This window comes from Oncorhynchus gorbuscha, linkage group LG18, assembly GCF_021184085.1.
Source record: "Oncorhynchus gorbuscha isolate QuinsamMale2020 ecotype Even-year linkage group LG18, OgorEven_v1.0, whole genome shotgun sequence".
In the NCBI taxonomy this organism is placed as follows: domain Eukaryota; kingdom Metazoa; phylum Chordata; class Actinopteri; order Salmoniformes; family Salmonidae; genus Oncorhynchus; species Oncorhynchus gorbuscha.
Window position 1 is genome coordinate 29363047 of NC_060190.1, and position 16980 is coordinate 29380026.

Here is a 16980-nt window from a genome sequence, read left to right on the forward strand (position 1 = left end):
GCAATAAGGCACCTCGGGGCTTTGTAGTATATGCACAATATACCACGGCTAAGTGCTGTATCCAGGCACTCCGCAACAAGAACAGCCCTTAGCCGTGGTATATTGGCCATATACCACAACCCATCGGGCCTTATTGCTAAAATTTACCACAGGTATGACGCAAAAATGACTTGTTTATTGTTCTAATTATGTTGGTAAGTTTATAATAGCAATAAGGCACCTCAAGTGTTTGTGCTATATGGCCAATATACCACGTCTAAGTGTTGTATCCAGGCACTCTGTGTTGTGTCTTGCTTAAAAACAACCCTTCGGCGTGTTATATTGGCCATATATTTATATCGCCACACTTCCTTAGGCTTTATTGCTTAGTTATATAAGGCTTATGATATGTCATGTATTTCTATGCATACCATGCAATACAACATTATTTATAGTAATGTAGCATTTACCTGCTTCCACTGCCATCACTGTAATGTTGTGCCAGCCAGCCGTCTCTCGGTCCAGAATATTGCCCAGCGTGATGGCACCCGAAACTGGATCAATGTGGAAGATCTGCTCCTGGTCCGTACTCTGGTCAATAGAGTACCTGGTAGGGAGAGTGAGAAAAAAGGGGAATACATAATTGAATGGGAGGTCCATGGGCAATACTTTTTTAGAGGCGCCCTAACACTGTGGCCCATGGGGATATTGCCAGTTGCATTTGACACCAGGTTATGGCTTCACATTAGCATTTTCAAGTGGGAAACTGTGAGCCAGATTCAGAGGACGATGAAAATAATGATGCATTTAGCCAATGTGCTTGTTTCCCTACTGCACCTTTGTCCCCAAACATGTCTGCGGTTTCAGCCCTTGCTGGAGAAAAAACATAATAATTAATATTTAATGCTGCACTCCAATTAAACCAAAATACATTTGCACATCCTTGTGGCTGGCTACTCAAGGACCATTCAGGAGAGTACAGAGCCAACAAAATACGATGAGTAGTTTCTCTTCTTTTTCGGCAGTCATGTATGCCCATCGGGACTTTAATTAAATATTATGAGGATCATCAGTTTCATTTTCTACCTTTTCCACAAAAAGCTAATCAAAGGGATTGGTCGCGTCTTTGTACATGCCATATAAGATTGCCAAAACGGCTACAGTGAGATGAGCTTCTTATAGTCTAGGTTTGGAGAGCATACTGCATCCACAGTTAGATTATTCCAGTCATATTACATTAGTCTGCCTGTTCTACATTTGACATTCTTTGTCATTTAGCAGATGCTCTTATCCAGAGCGACTTACAGTTACTGCATTCATATTAAGATAGCTAAGTGGGACAACTACATATCACAGGCATAGAAAGTACACTTTTCCTCAATAAAGTAGTCAAGTGCATCTGCTGGTTCTGGTTTTTATTTCTTATTTTAGAGATGAGGAGGAGGATTATTTAAGATTTGAAAGAGGTAGGGTTTCCGATGTCTTCAGGAAGATGGGCAGGGACTCTGCTGTCCTAGCTTCAGGGGGAAGCTGATTCCACCATTGGGGTGCCAGAACAGAGAAGAGCTTGGACTGAGCTGAGCGGGCGCTGCCCTCCCGTAGGGGTTTTGATGGCCAAGAGACCTGAGGTGGCAGAATGGAGTGCTCGGGTTAGAATGTAGGGTTTGAGCATAGTCTGAACGTAGGGAGGGGCAGTTCCTCTTGCTGTTCCGTAGGTTCTGAATTGAAGCTGTAATGTTTATACCAAACATTCTATATTAATAAGCGATATTACTAAACTTGAAAATCTATCGTTAAAATATGTTTTATTTATGCAAGAATTGGGAATAAACTGTGACACCTACACAATAATGATGTAAATTACATACAATTACAGTGGGGCAAAAAAGTATTTAGTCAGCCACCGATTGTGCAAGTTCTCCCACTTAAAAAGATGAGAGAGGCCTGTAATTTTCATCATAGGTACACTTCAACTATGACAGACAAAATGATGAAAGAAAATCCAGAAAATCACATTGTAGGATGTTTAATGAATTTATTTGCAAATTATGGTGTAAAATAAGTATGATTTATGGCTCTCACAGACCTGTAGCTTCTTCTTTAAGAGGCTCCTCTGTCCTCCACTCGTTACCTGTATTAATAGCACCTGTTTGAACTTGTTATCAGTATAAAAGACACCTGTCCAAAACCTCAAACAGTCACACTCCAAACTCCACTATGGCCAAGACCAAAGAGCTGTCAAAGGACACCAGAAACAAAATTGTAGACCTGCACCAGGCTGGGAAGACTGAATCTGCAATAGGTAAACAGCTTGGTTTGAAGAAATCAACTGTGGGAGCAATTATTAGGAAATGGAAGACATACAAGACCACTGATAATCTCCCTCGATCTGTGGCTCCACGCAAGATCTCACCCCGTGGGGTCAAAATGATCACAAGAACGGTGAGCAAAAATTCCAGAACCACACGGGGGGACCTAGTGAATCACCTGTAGAGAGCTGGGACCAAAGTAACAAAGCCTACCATCAGTAACACACTACGCTGCCAGGGACTCAAATCCTGCAGTGCCAGACTTGTCCCCCTGCTTAAGCCAGTACATGTCCAGGCCCGTCTGAAGTTTGCTAGAGAGCATTAGGATGATCCAGAAGAAGATTGGTAGAATGCCATATGGTCAGATAAAACCAAAATATAACTTTTTGGTAAAACCTCAACTCGTCGTGTTTGGAGGACAAAGAATACTGAGTTGCATCCAAATAACACCATACCTACTGTGAAGCATGGGGGTGGAAACATCATGCTTTTCTGCAAAGGGACCAGGACGACTAATCCATGTAAAGGAAAGAATGAATGGGGCCATGTATCGTGAGATTTTGAGTGAAAACCTCCTTCCATCAGTAAGGGCATTGAAGATGAAACATAGCTGGGTCTTTCAGCATGACAATGATCCCAAACACACCGCCAGGGCAACGAAGGAGCGGCTTCGTAAGAAGCATTTCAAGGTCCTGGAGTGGCCTAGCCTGTCTCCAGATCTCAACCCCATAGAAAATCTTTGGATGGAGTTGAAAGTCCGTGTTGCCCAGCAACAGTCCCAAAACATCACTGCTCTAGAGGAGATCTGCATGGAGGAATGGGCCAAAATACCAGCAACAGTGTGTGAAAACCTTGTGAAGACTTACAGAAAACGTTTGACCTCTGTCATTGCCATCAAAGGGTATATAACAAAGTATTGAGATGAACTTTTGTTATTGACCAAATACTTATTTTCCACCATAATTTGCAAATAAATTTATAAAAAATCCTACAATGTGATTTTCTGGATTTGTTTTCTAATTTTGTATGTCATAGTTGAATTGTACCTATGATTAAAATTACAGGCCTCTCTCATCTTTTTAATTGGGAGAACTTGCACAATCGGTGGCTGACTAAATACTTTTTTGCCCCACTGTATATTTCGGCATTCGAAAGTGATATTGTAGGTGTTGAGGCGAAATTGTGTAGATGTTAGCAATGCATTCTATAGCAATTGCAATTGTCAGCACTCTAATATATTCATGGAGAAGTACTCATTTCCAGAAAACTGGAAAGCACTAATAAGATACTGTATGCCACTAATTTGTTTTGACAACACAACTACCCATACACATCAGTTTCAAGACGCCATTACATCTTCCCCAGCCGATAAAGAGCCAAACAAAGAAAAGCTTGGTCAGCTTTCATGTCCAGATGCTGTATTCATTCCTCTGGGCCTCTTAACCCCTTGGTACAGCTAGCTACCAGGCAGTGGCCACCAATGCCCAGTTGGTGCAGGGTGGCAGGGGTGTGGGAGAGTGATGTCCCCTTGGCACCGGGCACCTGGGTTAGTTCCATCCAATAGAGATGATTAAAGTGGTACAGATGGGCACGGCACCGCGCCAACACTCAGGCGGCGGCACTGCCATTGTGTTGTACTTTGTTACACCTGGAGCACTTTCAGTTCAGCCTCATGCATTTTTAATACAGGTAATTTGAACAGCCTGTGTGAGTCGGTGTACGTGAAGCTCTGTTCATCGCACTTGACTAGCCTCTTTTATTCATCCAAAGACCTAAGAGGCTCTGGCACAAAATAATAGAATTTTGCTCATAAATAGGGATCTGATCGAACTCAAAGCCGCGTGAGATATTGATGAACCCTCTAGCACGGTCATCAGTCAATGTGGTAGCCTTCGGTAATAAAATGGATAAATCAATGTATTCATGATATATATTGTTGTTATGAAGTGGTGTCTTCCCATAGTGCGTTTATTACCATTGTTTTGATTGAAATGTCAGTCCCAAAGTCCATGTACGCTCCATGACAAACTGGGATGGTTGTTTCTATCGGGGCTCATCGCAACGTGTGTTTGTTGATATAAGATGACATTTGCATCAGCAGTGTTAGTGAATATCTTATAATTACTTGTTTATAAATGCAGTCACGTAGTCCTTATTTGGGGGTCTTTAATTTTACATGAAATTGCACAAATATAGAAGGGTCATTTGTAGCTACAGTATAAACAAGTTTCTATTTGTTGAAAGTTCTACTTCTTTACTCGTGAAACATACATTATACTAATAGCATGTCTTATTATACACTCTTAGAAAAAAAGTGCTCCCGAGTGGTGCAGCTGTCTAAGGTACTGCATCTCAGTGCTAGAGGTGTCACTACAGACCCTGGTTCGATCCCGGACTGTATCACAACGGGTCGTGATTTGGAGGCACACAATTGGCCCAGCGTCGTCCGGGTTTGGGGAGGATTTGGCCGGGATAGGCCATCATTATAAAATAAGAATTTGTTCTTGCCTAGTTAAATAAAATAAAACATCTAGAACCTAAAATGGTTCTTTGGCTGTTCCCATAGGAGAACCATTTGAAGAACCCTTTTTGGTTCCAGGTCAGAACCCTTTTGTTTCTAGGTAGAACCCATTAGGGTTCCATGTAGGACCCTTTTCTTGCATCATACAACATCATTAAAAAACATGTTAGTATGTAGGTGACTAAAAACATTGAACACCACACATGGCTGCTATTGTAGGATGTATCATAGAATAGCTATTTTCAAGGGAAAATGCATTTTCTCAATAATTTTTGATGGTAGGCCACCCTGACAGGTTTCACTGTACATTATGATCAAATAGCCACATTAGCCCACTTGGACACTGGGAAACGCTGTCACAGTGGGATCCATGATCCATACCTGACAGGCGCGTTCTCCATGTCCGGATCCTTGGCAGTCACAGTGCCCACCAGCGCCCCTAGCCTAGCATCCTCCTGGACCTCCAAGATGGTTCCCTCAGCAGGGTGGAAGACAGGCGGCTCATCAATGTCGTTTACACTGACCCGCACGATGGTCTGGTCCCGAAAAGAACCCAGCTCCGAAAAGCGGGGGTCTACGTGCTTGTTGACAGCCTCCACCACCACGTTGTGTGTGCGCTTGCTCTCAAAGTCCAATGCCTTAACAGAGCACAAACAGAGAGGAGCTAAAGCAGTGACATGTCACAAAGTGTGCCTACATGTAAGCTGAACAGGTATAAGCACTCCTTCATACCTAAACAGCAATAAGTACATCTGAGCTGTGGTAGTATGCCACTGACAGAATGTGTAAGGGCAGTTTACAGTATATTGCACACTGGGTGTACAAAACATTAAGAACACCTTCCAAATATACCCCCCCACCCACCACCACCACCAAGAGCAAACTAAATTTGTCGGGGCATCCAAGGTGTTGAAAGCGTTCCACAGGGATGCTGGTCCATGTTGACTACAATGCTTTCAACACTATTGGGTGGTGGAACCTTCTTGATACACACAGGACACTGTTGAGCGTTGAAAACCCAGCAGCATTGAAGTTCTTGACACAAACAGGTGCGCTTGGCACCTACTACCATACCCCGTTCAAACGCACTTAATAAATATTTTGTCTTGCCCATTTACCCTCCGAATGGCACACACACACAATCTTCTTTAAACTGTCTCATCTACACTGATTGAAGTGGATTTAACAAGTAACATCAATAAGGCATCACAGCTTTCACCTGGTCAGTTTATGTCATGGAAAGAACAGGTGTTCTTTATGTTTGGTACACTCAGTGAATACAGTGCATTTGGAAAATATACAGAGCCCTTGACTTTTTCCACGTTTTGTTACATTACAGTCTTATTCAAAAATGGATGGAATTGTATTTTTAATGACGAAACAATAATAGTGACGAAACAAAAACAGGTTTTTAGAAATGTTTGCAAATGTATTAATATCACATTTGCATAAGTATTCAGACCCGTTACTCAGTACTTTGTTGAAGCTCCTTTGGCAGCGATTACAGCATTGAGTCTTCTTGGGTATGATGCTATAAGCTTGAAACACCTGTATTTGGAGAGTTTCTCCCATTCTTATCTGCAGATCCACTCAAGCTCTGTCAGGTTGGATGGGGAGCATCGCTGCACAGCTACGTTCAGGTCTCTCCAGAGATGTTCGATCGGGTTCATGTCAGGACTCTAGCTGGGCCACACAAGGACATTCAGAGACTTGTCCCGAAGCCACTCCTGCTTTGTCTTTGCTGTATGCTTAGGGTTGTTGTCCTGTTGGAAGGTGAACTTTCACCCCAGTCTGAGGTCCTGAGCGCTCTGGAGCAGGTTTTCATCAAGGATCTCTCTGTACTTTAGTCTATTCTGTCATGTTTTGTCATTGATTATCATGTCTTGTCTCTGTGCTTCCCTTCTATTCGTTTCCCTCTGCTGGTCTTATTAGGTTCTTTCCCTCTTTCTATCCCTCTCTCTCCCCCTTCCCTCTCTCCCTCTCTCGCTCTCTCTCTCTATCGTTCCGTTCCTGCTCCCAGCTGTTCCTCATTCTCCTAACTACCTCATTTACTCTTTCACACCTGTCCCCTATTTTGCCCTCTGATTAGAGTCCCTATTTCTCCCTCTGTTTTCCGCTTCTGTCCTTGTCGGATCCTTGTTTGATGTTCGCTGTTCTGTGTCCTTGTTCCGCCCTGTCGTGTTTTTGCCTTCTTCAGATGCTGCGTGTGAGCAGGTGTCTATGTCAGCTACGGCCGGTGCCTTCCCGAAGCGACCTGCAGTCTGTGGTCGCGTCTCCAGTCGTTCCTCTCTACTGACGAGTGGATTTCAGTTTTCCTGTTTTGCATTTATCTAAGATATATCCAGGATTATCGTGTTTGTTTAAGACTGGAATAAAGACTCTGTTTCTGTTAAGTCGCTATTGGGTCCTCATTCACCAGCATAACAGAAGGATCCGACCAAGAATGGACCCAGCGACTACGGATTCTCACAACACTGCCGTCGAGATCCAGGGAGCAATGCTCGGCAGACAGGAGCAGGAATTGTCTGCTGCTCGTCATGCCGTTGAGACCCTGGCCGCTCAGGTTTCCGACCTCTCAGGACAGTTTCAGAGTCTTCGTCTCGTGCCACCAGCTACTTCCTGGTCTTCCGAGTCTCCGGAACCTAGGGTTAATAACCCACCATGTTACTCTGGGCAGCCCACTGAGTGCCGCTCCTTTCTCACCCAGTGTGATATTGTGTTCTCTCTCCAACCCAACACATAGTCAAGAGAGAGAGCTCGGATCGCTTACGTCATATCACTCCTTACTGGTCGGGCTCGGGAGTGGGGCACAGCTATCTGGGAGGCAAGGGCTGAATGTTCTAACGATTATCTGAGCTTTAAAGAGGAGATGATACGGGTTTTTGATCGTTCAGTTTTTGGGAAGGAGGCTTCCAGGGCCCTGGCTTCCCTATGTCAAGGTGATCGATCCATAACGGATTACTCTATAGAGTTTCGCACTCTTGCTGCCTCCAGTGACTGGAACCTCCCTCGTTTTCTGGAAGGACTCCACGCTGAGGTTAAAGATGAGATTCTCTCCCGGGAGGTTCCTTCCATGTCATTGCACTCGCCATCCGCATAGAACGACGGGTAGATCTTCGGTCGTGGAAGAGAGCTCGAATGTCCAGGAATAACATGGAGTCTCTATAGAGTTTACTCTCTGAACCTCGCATCTAACGCCTCCAGTGACTGGAGCAGAGCCGGCGTTGCTCGCTCGTTTTCTGGAAGGACTCCACGCTCTTCTTCCTTCCAGCGTGGACTCTTTGATTGCACTCGCCATCCGCATAGAACGACGGGTAGATCTTCGTCACCGAGCTCGTGGAAGAGAGCTCGCGTTAACGGTGTTTAATCTGGAACCTGGTGATTTGACAGGAGTGCCGGAGGAATATCATGATCTGCGCACGGTCTTCAGTCGGTCCAGAGCCAACTCCCTTCCTCTTCACCGGTCTTGATTGTTGTATTGATCTCCTTCCGGGGACCACTCCCCCTCGGGGTAGACTATACTCTCTGTCGGCTCCCGAACGTAAGGCTCTCAAGGATTATCTGTCTGTTTCTCTCGACGCCGGTACCGTGGTGCCTTCTTCCTCTCCCGCCGGAGCGGGTTTTTTTGTTAAGAAGAAGGACGGTACTCTGCGCCCCTGCGTGGATTATCGAGGGCTGAATGACATAACGGTTAAGAATCGTTATCCGGTCGTCAGCCTTCGAGATTCTGCAGAGACCAGGTTCTTTACTAAGTTGGACCTTCGTAAAGCTTACCATCTCGTGCGCATCAGAGAGGGGGACGAGTGGAAAACGGCGTTTAACACTCCGTTAGGGCATTTTGAATACCGGGTTCTGCCGTTCGGTCTCGCTAATGCTCCAGCTGTCTTTCAGGCATTAGTTAATGATGTACTGAGAGACATGCTGAACATCTTTGTTTTCGTTTACCTTGACGATATCCTGATTTTTTCACCGTCACTCGAGATTCATGTTCAGCACGTTCGACGTGTACTCCAGCGCCTTTTAGAGAATTGTCTCTACGTGAAGGCTGAGAAGTGCGCCTTTCATGTCTCCTCTGTCACATTTCTCGGTTCTGTTATTTCCGCTGAAGGCATTCAGATGGATCCCGCTAAGGTCAGGATGTCAGCGATTGGCCCGTTCTAAGTCACGTGTCGAGTTGCAGCGCTTTCTCGGTTTCGCTAATTTCTATCGGCGTTTCATTCGTAATTTCGGTCAAGTGGCTGCCCCTCTCACAGCTCTTACTTCTGTCAAGACGTGCTTTAAGTGGTCTGGTTCCGCCCAGGGAGCTTTTGATCTCCTCAAGAGCGTTTTACATCCGCTCCTATCCTTGTTACTCCTGACGTCACTAAACAATTCATTGTCGAGGTTGACGCTTCAGAGGTGGGCATGGGAGCCATTCTGTCCCAGCGCTTCCATTCTGACGATAAGGTCCATCCTTGCGCTTATTTTTCTCATCGCCTGTCGCCATCGGAACGCAACTATGATGTGGGTAACCGCGAACTGCTCGCCATCCGCTTAGCCCTAGGCGAATGGCGACAGTGGTTGGAGGGGGCGACCGTCCCTTTGTCGTTTGGACTGACCATAAGAACCTTGAGTACATCCGTTCTGCCAAACGACTTAATGCACGTCAAGCTCGTTGGGCGTTGTTTTTCGCTCGTTTCGAGTTCGTGATTTCTTATCGCCCGGGTAATAAGAACACCAAGCCTGATGCCCTATCCCGTCTCTTTAGTTCTTCTGTGGCTTCTACCGACCCCGTTCTCCCTGAAGGGCGTGTTGTCGGGTTGACTGTCTGGGGAATTGAGAGACAGGTAAAGCAAGCACTCACTCACACTGCGTCGCCGCGCGCTCCTAGTAACCTTCTTTTCGTTCCTGTCTCTACTGTCTGGCTGTTCTTCAGTGGGCTCACTCTGCCAAGTTAGCTGGCCACCCCGGCGTTCGGGGTACGCTTGCTTCTATTCGCCAGCGGTTTTGGTGGCCTACTCAGGAGCGTGACACGCGTCGTTTCGTGGCTGCTTGTTCGGACTGAGCGCAGACTAAGTCAGGTAACTCTCCTCCTGCCGGTCGTCTCAGACCGCTTCCCATTCCTTCTCGACCATGGTCTCACATCGCCTTAGACTTTATTACCGGTCTGCCTTCGTCTGCGGGGAAGACTGTGATGCTTACGGTTGTCGATAGGTTCTCTAAGGCGGCACATTTCATTCCCCTCGCTAAGCTTCCTTCCGCTAAGGAGACGGCACAAATCATCATTGAGAATGTGTTCAGAATTCATGGCCTCCCGTTAGACGCCGTTTCAGACAGAGGCCCGCAATTCACGTCACAGTTTTGGAGGGAGTTCTGTCGGATTGGTGCTTCCGTCAGTCTCTCTTCCGGTTTTCATCCCCAGTCTAACGGTCAAGCAGAAAGGGCCAATCAGACGATTGGTCGCATATTACGCAGCCTTTCTTTTTCGAAAACCTGCGTCTTGGGCAGAACAGCTCCCTGGGCAGAATACGCTCACAACTCGCTTCCTTCGTCTGCTACCGGGCTATCTCCGTTTCAGAGTAGTCTTGGGTTCCTCTGTTCTCGTCCCAGCTCGCTGAGTCCAGCGTTCCCTCCGCTCAGGCTTTTGTCCAACGTTGTGAGCGCACCTGGAGGAGGGTCAGGTCTGCACTTTGCCGTTACAGGGCGCAGACTGTGAGAGCCGCCAATAAACGTAGGATTAAGAGTCCTAGGTATTGTCGCGGTCAGAGAGTGTGGCTTTCCACTCGTAACCTTCCCCTTACGACAGCTTCTCGCAAGTTGACTCCGCGGTTCATTGGTCCGTTCCGTGTCTCTCAGGTCGTCAATCCTGTCGCTGTGCGACTGCTTCTTCCGCGACATCTTCGTCGCGTCCACCCTGTCTTCCATGTCTCCTGTGTCAAGCCTTTTCTTCGCGCCCCCGTTCGTCTCCCCCCCCGTCCTTGTCGAGGGCGCACCTATTTACAAGGTACGGAAGATCATGGACATGCGTTCTCGGGGACGTGGTCACCAGTACTTAGTGGATTGGGAGGGTTACGGTCCTGAGGAGAGGAGTTGGGTTCCATCTCGGGACGTGCTGGACCGTTCGTTGATTGATGATTTCCTCCGTTGCCGCCAGGGTTCCTCCTCGAGTGCGCCAGGAGGCGCTCGGTGAGTGGGGGGGTACTGTCATGTTTTGTCATTGATTATCATGTCTTGTCTCTGTGCTTCCCTTCTATTCGTTTCCCTCTGCTGGTCTTATTAGGTTCTTTCCCTCTTTCTATCCCTCTCTCTCCCCTCCCTCTCTCCCTCTCTCGCTCTCTCTCTCTATCGTTCCGTTCCTGCTCCCAGCTGTTCCTCATTCTCCTAACTACCTCATTTACTCTTTCACACCTGTCCCCTATTTTGCCCTCTGATTAGAGTCCCTATTTCTCCCTCTGTTTTCCGCTTCTGTCCTTGTCGGATCCTTGTTTGATGTTCGCTGTTCTGTGTCCTTGTTCTGCCCTGTCGTGTTTTTGCCTTCTTCAGATGCTGCGTGTGAGCAGGTGTCTATGTCAGCTACGGCCGGTGCCTTCCCGAAGCGACCTGCAGTCTGTGGTCGCGTCTCCAGTCGTTCCTCTCTACTGACGAGTGGATTTCAGTTTTCCTGTTTTGCATTTACCTAAGATATATCCAGGATTATCGTGTTTGTTTAAGACTGGAATAAAGACTCTGTTTCTGTTAAGTCGCTTTTGGGTCCTCATTCACCAGCATAACATATTCACTTCTATTCCCTGCCACTGAAAAACAATCCCCACAGCATGATGCTGCCATCACCATGCTTCACTGTAGGGATGGTGCCAGGTTTCCTCCAGACGTGACACTTGGCATTCAGGCCAAAGAGTTTAATTTTGTTTCTCATGGTCATGTGCCTTTTACTGAGGAGTGGCTTCCCTCTGGACACTCTTCCACAATGGCCTGTTGGTGAGGTCCTTCTGAAAGGTTCTCTCATCTCCATAGAGGAACTGTCTGGTCACTTGGTAACATCCCTGACCAAGGCCCTTCCTCCCCTAATTTCTCAGTTTGGCCGAACGGCCAGCTCTAGGAAGAGTCTAGGTAGTTCCAAGCATCTTCCCTTTAAGAGTGATGGAGGCCACTGTGTTCTTGGGGACCATCAATGCTGCAGAAATGTTTTGGTACCCTTCCCAAGAGCTATGCCTCGACACAGTCCTGTCTGTGAGCTCACAATTCCTTCGACCTCATGACTTTTGTTTTTACTCTGACATGCACTGTCAACTGTGTGACCTTATGTAGACAGGTGTGTGCCTTTCCAAATCATGTCCAATCAATTAAATTTACCACAGGTGGACTTCTATAAAGTTGTAGAAACATGTCAAGTTTGATCAATGGAAACCGGATGCATCCGAGCTCGATTTTGAGACTCACAGCAAATGGTCTGAATACTTATGTAAATACTTCTAAAAACCTGTTTTCGGCTTTGTTATTTTGGGGTATGTTGTTTAGATTGATGAGGAATTTATTTAATTTAATCAATTTCAGAATAAGGCTATAAAGTAACAAGATGTGGAAAATGGAAGAGGTCTGATGTGTATGTGCGAGACATGTACAATGTCTATGACATGGGTAACGTGCAATGCATGTATTATGTTGAGGTTGTAATGCACATTGATTATTTTGTGTACAGCAGCACTGTGTGTCTAAGACCATGATCCCCTCAGGGACAGTAAAGTTAATTATATTTTATTCCATCATGCTTGCGAAAGTATTCACCCCCTTGGCATTTTTCCTATTTTGTTGCTTTTACAACCTGGAATTAAAATTGATTTTTGGGAGGTTTGTATCATTTGATTTACACAACATGCCTACCACTTTGAAGATGCAAAATATTTTTAATTGTGAAACAAACAAGAAATAAGACAAAAAAAAAACAGAAAATGTGAGGGTTCATAAATATTCACCCCCGAAGGTCAATACTTTGTAGAGCCACCTTTTGCAGCAATTACAGCTGCAAGTCTCTTGGAGTATGTCAATATAAGCTTGGCACATCTAGCCACTGGGATTTTTGCTCATGCTTCAATGAAAAACTGCTCCAGGTCCTTCAGGTTGGATGGGTTCCGCTGGTGTACAGCAATCTTTAAGTCATAGCACAGATTCTCAATTGGATTGAGGTCTGGGCTTTGACTAGGCCATTCCAAGACATTTACATGTTTCCCATTAAACCACTTAAGTGTTGTTTCAGCAGTATGCTTAGTATCATTGTCCTGCTGGAAGGTGAACCTCGGTCCCAGTCTCAAATCTCTGGAAGACTGAAACAGGTTTCCCTCAATAATTTCCCTGTATTTAGCACCATCCAGCATTTCTTCAATTCCAACCAGTTTCCCAGTCCCGGCCGATGAAAAACATCCCCACAGCATGATGCTGCCACCACCATGCTTCACTGTGGGGATGTTGTTCTCGGGGTGATGAGAGGTGTTGGATTTGCGCTAGACATAGCGTTTTCCTTGATTGCCAAAAGCTCAATTTTAGTCTCATCTGACTAGAGCACCTTCTTCCATATGTTTGCGGAGTCTCCCACATGCCTTTTGGCAAACACCAAACATTTTTGCTTACTTTTTTCTGGCCACTCCTCCTTAAAGCCCAGGTCTGTGGAGTGTACAGCTTAAAGTTGGCCTATGGACAGATACTCCAATCTCCACTGTGGAGCTTTGCAGCTCCTTCAGGGTTATCTTTGGTCTCTTCGTTGCCTATCTGATTAATGCCCTCCTTGCCTGGTCCATGTGTTTTGGTGGGTGGCCCTCTCTTGGCAGGTTGTTGTGGTGTCATATTATTTACATTTTTAATAATGGATTTAATTGTGCTTTGTGGGATGTTCAAAGTTTCCTGTGTTTTTTTATAACCCAACCCGGATCTGTACTTCTCCACAACTTTGTCCCTGGCCTGTTTGGAGAGCTCCTTAGTCTTCATGGTGCTGCTTGCTTGGTGGTGCCCCTTGCTTAGTGGTGTTGCAGACTCTGGGGCCTTTCAGAACAGGTGTATATATACTGAGATCATGTGACAGATCATGTGATACTTAGATTTCATACATGTTGATTTTATTTAACTAATGATGTGACTTCTGAAGTTAATTGGTTGCACCAGATCTTATTTAGGGGCTTCATTGCAAAGGGGGTGAATACAAACGCACCACTTTTCCGTTTTTGAAACAAGTCATTGTTTTAATTTCACTTCACCAATTTGGACTATTTTGTGTATGTCCCTTACATGAATTCCAAATAAAAATCTATTTAAATTACAGGTTGTGAAGCAGCAAAATAGGAAAAACGCCAAGGGGGGTGAATACTTTTGCAAGGCACTGTGGTTTGCCAGGTGAATGGTTGTCAAATGTCTCTGGTATATAAAATCTTTACCTTCCAAGCAACCAGTTAAGATTAATGACAATATATGACAATGCTCTGATGTGAAAGAATGTGGTGGTTTCCTTCCCGCAACAGTCAATTAACAGACTGGTTCAACTGAATTAAGATTAGATAGAATCAAGACAATCAGGAATTAGGAGGATCATTCTGCAATTAACACTTTTGATTGCTGTGACGATAGACTGAACTTCTATATGCTTTACAAAATGTAACACAGAAATATCACATTACTGGCAGATTCTTTGTTACAGAAAGTAGAATGTGTTGTACTGTAAGCTTTTGCTTCATGCAGGCACATATCTTGGGGCAACTGTATCCTACTCTAACCTTGTGTAAAAGTTACCCGTAGACATAGATTTAGGATCAAATCCTAACTATAACCATTAGGTGGTAAAGCTTTATTTTACTCCCACCTTTTTGATGGTGATGATGGCCTCTTGCGTGTCACTGTCGGTGGTGACTTTGAAGAGTTCCCCGCCCTCCTCATCTTTGATCAGGTAGCTCATGTCTGTGTTCTCCCCCATGTCCGCGTCCGTGGCGATCACCCTCCCCACCGGCGTCCCCACGGCTGCCCCCTCAGACATTGAAAACTGGTACATCTCTGAAGAAGAGGAGTGGGGAGGTGGAGTAGGTGGAGGGAGACATTTGTGTAAGAAGAGGAGAGAAGGTGGATGAGGTGAAGATTAGGGGAAGCATGAGAAGAAGGAGGAAGATGAGGAGGAGGAAGATAATATTTGGGAGGGAGAGGAAGAAGAGAAGTAGATGATGAAGATGGGTTGGTAGGTGGAGGAAGAAAGAAAGATGCCTTCAATACACAAGCCCACAATTTACTCTATATATGAGCACTTCCATAATCAGCAAAAAGAGAATTCACCCAGGATCTTTATTCTGTAGACACAACAACCTAGTGACTCATGCATCCATCCACCCCCAGTGTTTGACCCATAATCCCATTGGTACTCACGATTCAATGCCCTATGTGCTATATCTTTAACTAAAGCCTAAAGGAATGTGTGTGTCCACAGATGTGAAGGAAGCTAAAGTAACTGCACTGCCTCAAAATAGTAAAGCACCCTTTGCTGGCTCTAACTGCCTCCCAATCAGTTTGCTGCCTGTTCTTAATGAACTAATGGAGAAGATTGTGTTCGACCAAATAGAATGCTATTTTTCTGAGAACAAGTTAAAGTAGGGATAGGCGTCCTGTCAACAGGGCAGTTTTAAATCATGCAGTGCCGTGTGTCACGATCACAGATTTTAGAGAAACAACCAATATCGGTACATATAAGTGTCTTATATCGGCTGAAAGCTTACATTCTTGTTAATTTGTGATTAAACCCCAGGCTAAAGTGACCCCTTAGATCACTGTGCCACCCGAGAGGCCATAATCCTGTGCTTTTCTAATAAAACTATGTATCCTCTTACCCCCATACAGTATTTTGAAATGCCTAGAAGAAGTTAGAGCAGAACAAAAAATCATATAGGCGACAGCCAAGAGATGGACTAAATCAGCTTATGTGAGATGAAGAGACTAGAGTCTCATGACTGGAAGAGAAGAAATCAAGTACAACACACTTAAACTCAAGACAGTTATCTGATAAAAGTAATGTTGGTCATCTCACAAGAATGGGAAATGAGGAAAAACACTCACTGCTACTATTCACCAGGGTTGGGATCAATTCCAATTGAATTAGATATTCCAATTCAAATCTTGATTTCACTCGTGAAGTGGAGAATTGAATTCGAATTTCAACAATCTTCAAATTATGGAATTGGAAATAGACTGTTTGAATTTTTGACATTGAACTGTAATCATAAAACCTTAAATCTTTGGAATTCAATTGGAATTCAATATTTGTACATTTCCCAATTAGTGTAATTGGTATAGAAAATGTACTGAAGGATTTGTTTTAAATCATTTCAAAATATATTTCTATATGTTCAGTATAGCTAGGCTGTCTGAACAGTGACATAATCAGCCAGAAAACATGAGGGTATTGAATTAAAATTGGATTTGTGGAATTGTTGGTATAATATTGAATTGGGAGTATGCATAGATAATAAGCGGTGAGTAGCAGCAGAATAAAAAGAAAGGTGGTGGTGGGGGGGGGCAATGTAAATAGTTTGGTGACCATGTTATTATTATTATTTAACCCTGCTGATCATCTATGAACATTTGCACATCTTGGCCATGTTCTGTTATAATCTCCACCCGGCACAGCCAGAAGAGGACTGGCCACCCCTCATAGCCTGGTTCCTCTCTAGGTTTCTTCCTAGGTTCTGGCCTTTCTAGGGAGTTTTTACTAGCCACCGTGCTTCTACACCTGCATTGCTTGCTGTTTGGGGTTTTAGGCTGGGTTTCTGTACAGCACTTTGAGATATCAGCTGATGTAAGAAGGGCTTTATAGATACATATGATTTGATTAACAGACCATGTGCTGGTATTGTGCATGTGGTTTACAAGATAACTACACTTTTAGTTCCACGAAGACGTCAAGTATACACTAGAAAAGGTTCTTAACGTTTCTGAATCATTTCACCAGGAAACACATGTTGAAGACATCCTCATCCTTTTACTGAGGACCAATGTGAAATGTACAATACATATTTATATGTCCGTTGTGAAATGGAATTTGTCTATTTTTTGCTGTTGTATAGTACTGCTTTGGTTCAAGTTTGTTCACTTGAGTATCATTTATAAAAGACACTGAGAAATAAAAAAGAAAAGTATCAGAATTCTAAATTACAGGAAAATGTTGCAGCC

General features: G+C 44.6%; 1 protein-coding gene across 3 annotated transcripts in view; it reads right to left on the reverse strand.

Annotated features, from left to right (window-relative positions):
* The window catches only part of LOC124003864 (cadherin-22-like), a 119193-nt gene that overhangs the window by 56994 nt on the left and 45219 nt on the right, over window positions 1-16980 (reverse strand). For all 3 annotated transcript variants that reach the window (XM_046312486.1, XM_046312487.1, XM_046312485.1), the window contains 3 exons: window positions 14633-14820; window positions 5191-5447; window positions 450-586 (listed from right to left, as the gene is read on the reverse strand). In XM_046312486.1, the coding sequence (XP_046168442.1) occupies window positions 450-586; window positions 5191-5447; window positions 14633-14820 (582 nt within the window). The remainder of the gene's footprint in view (window positions 1-449; window positions 587-5190; window positions 5448-14632; window positions 14821-16980) is intronic.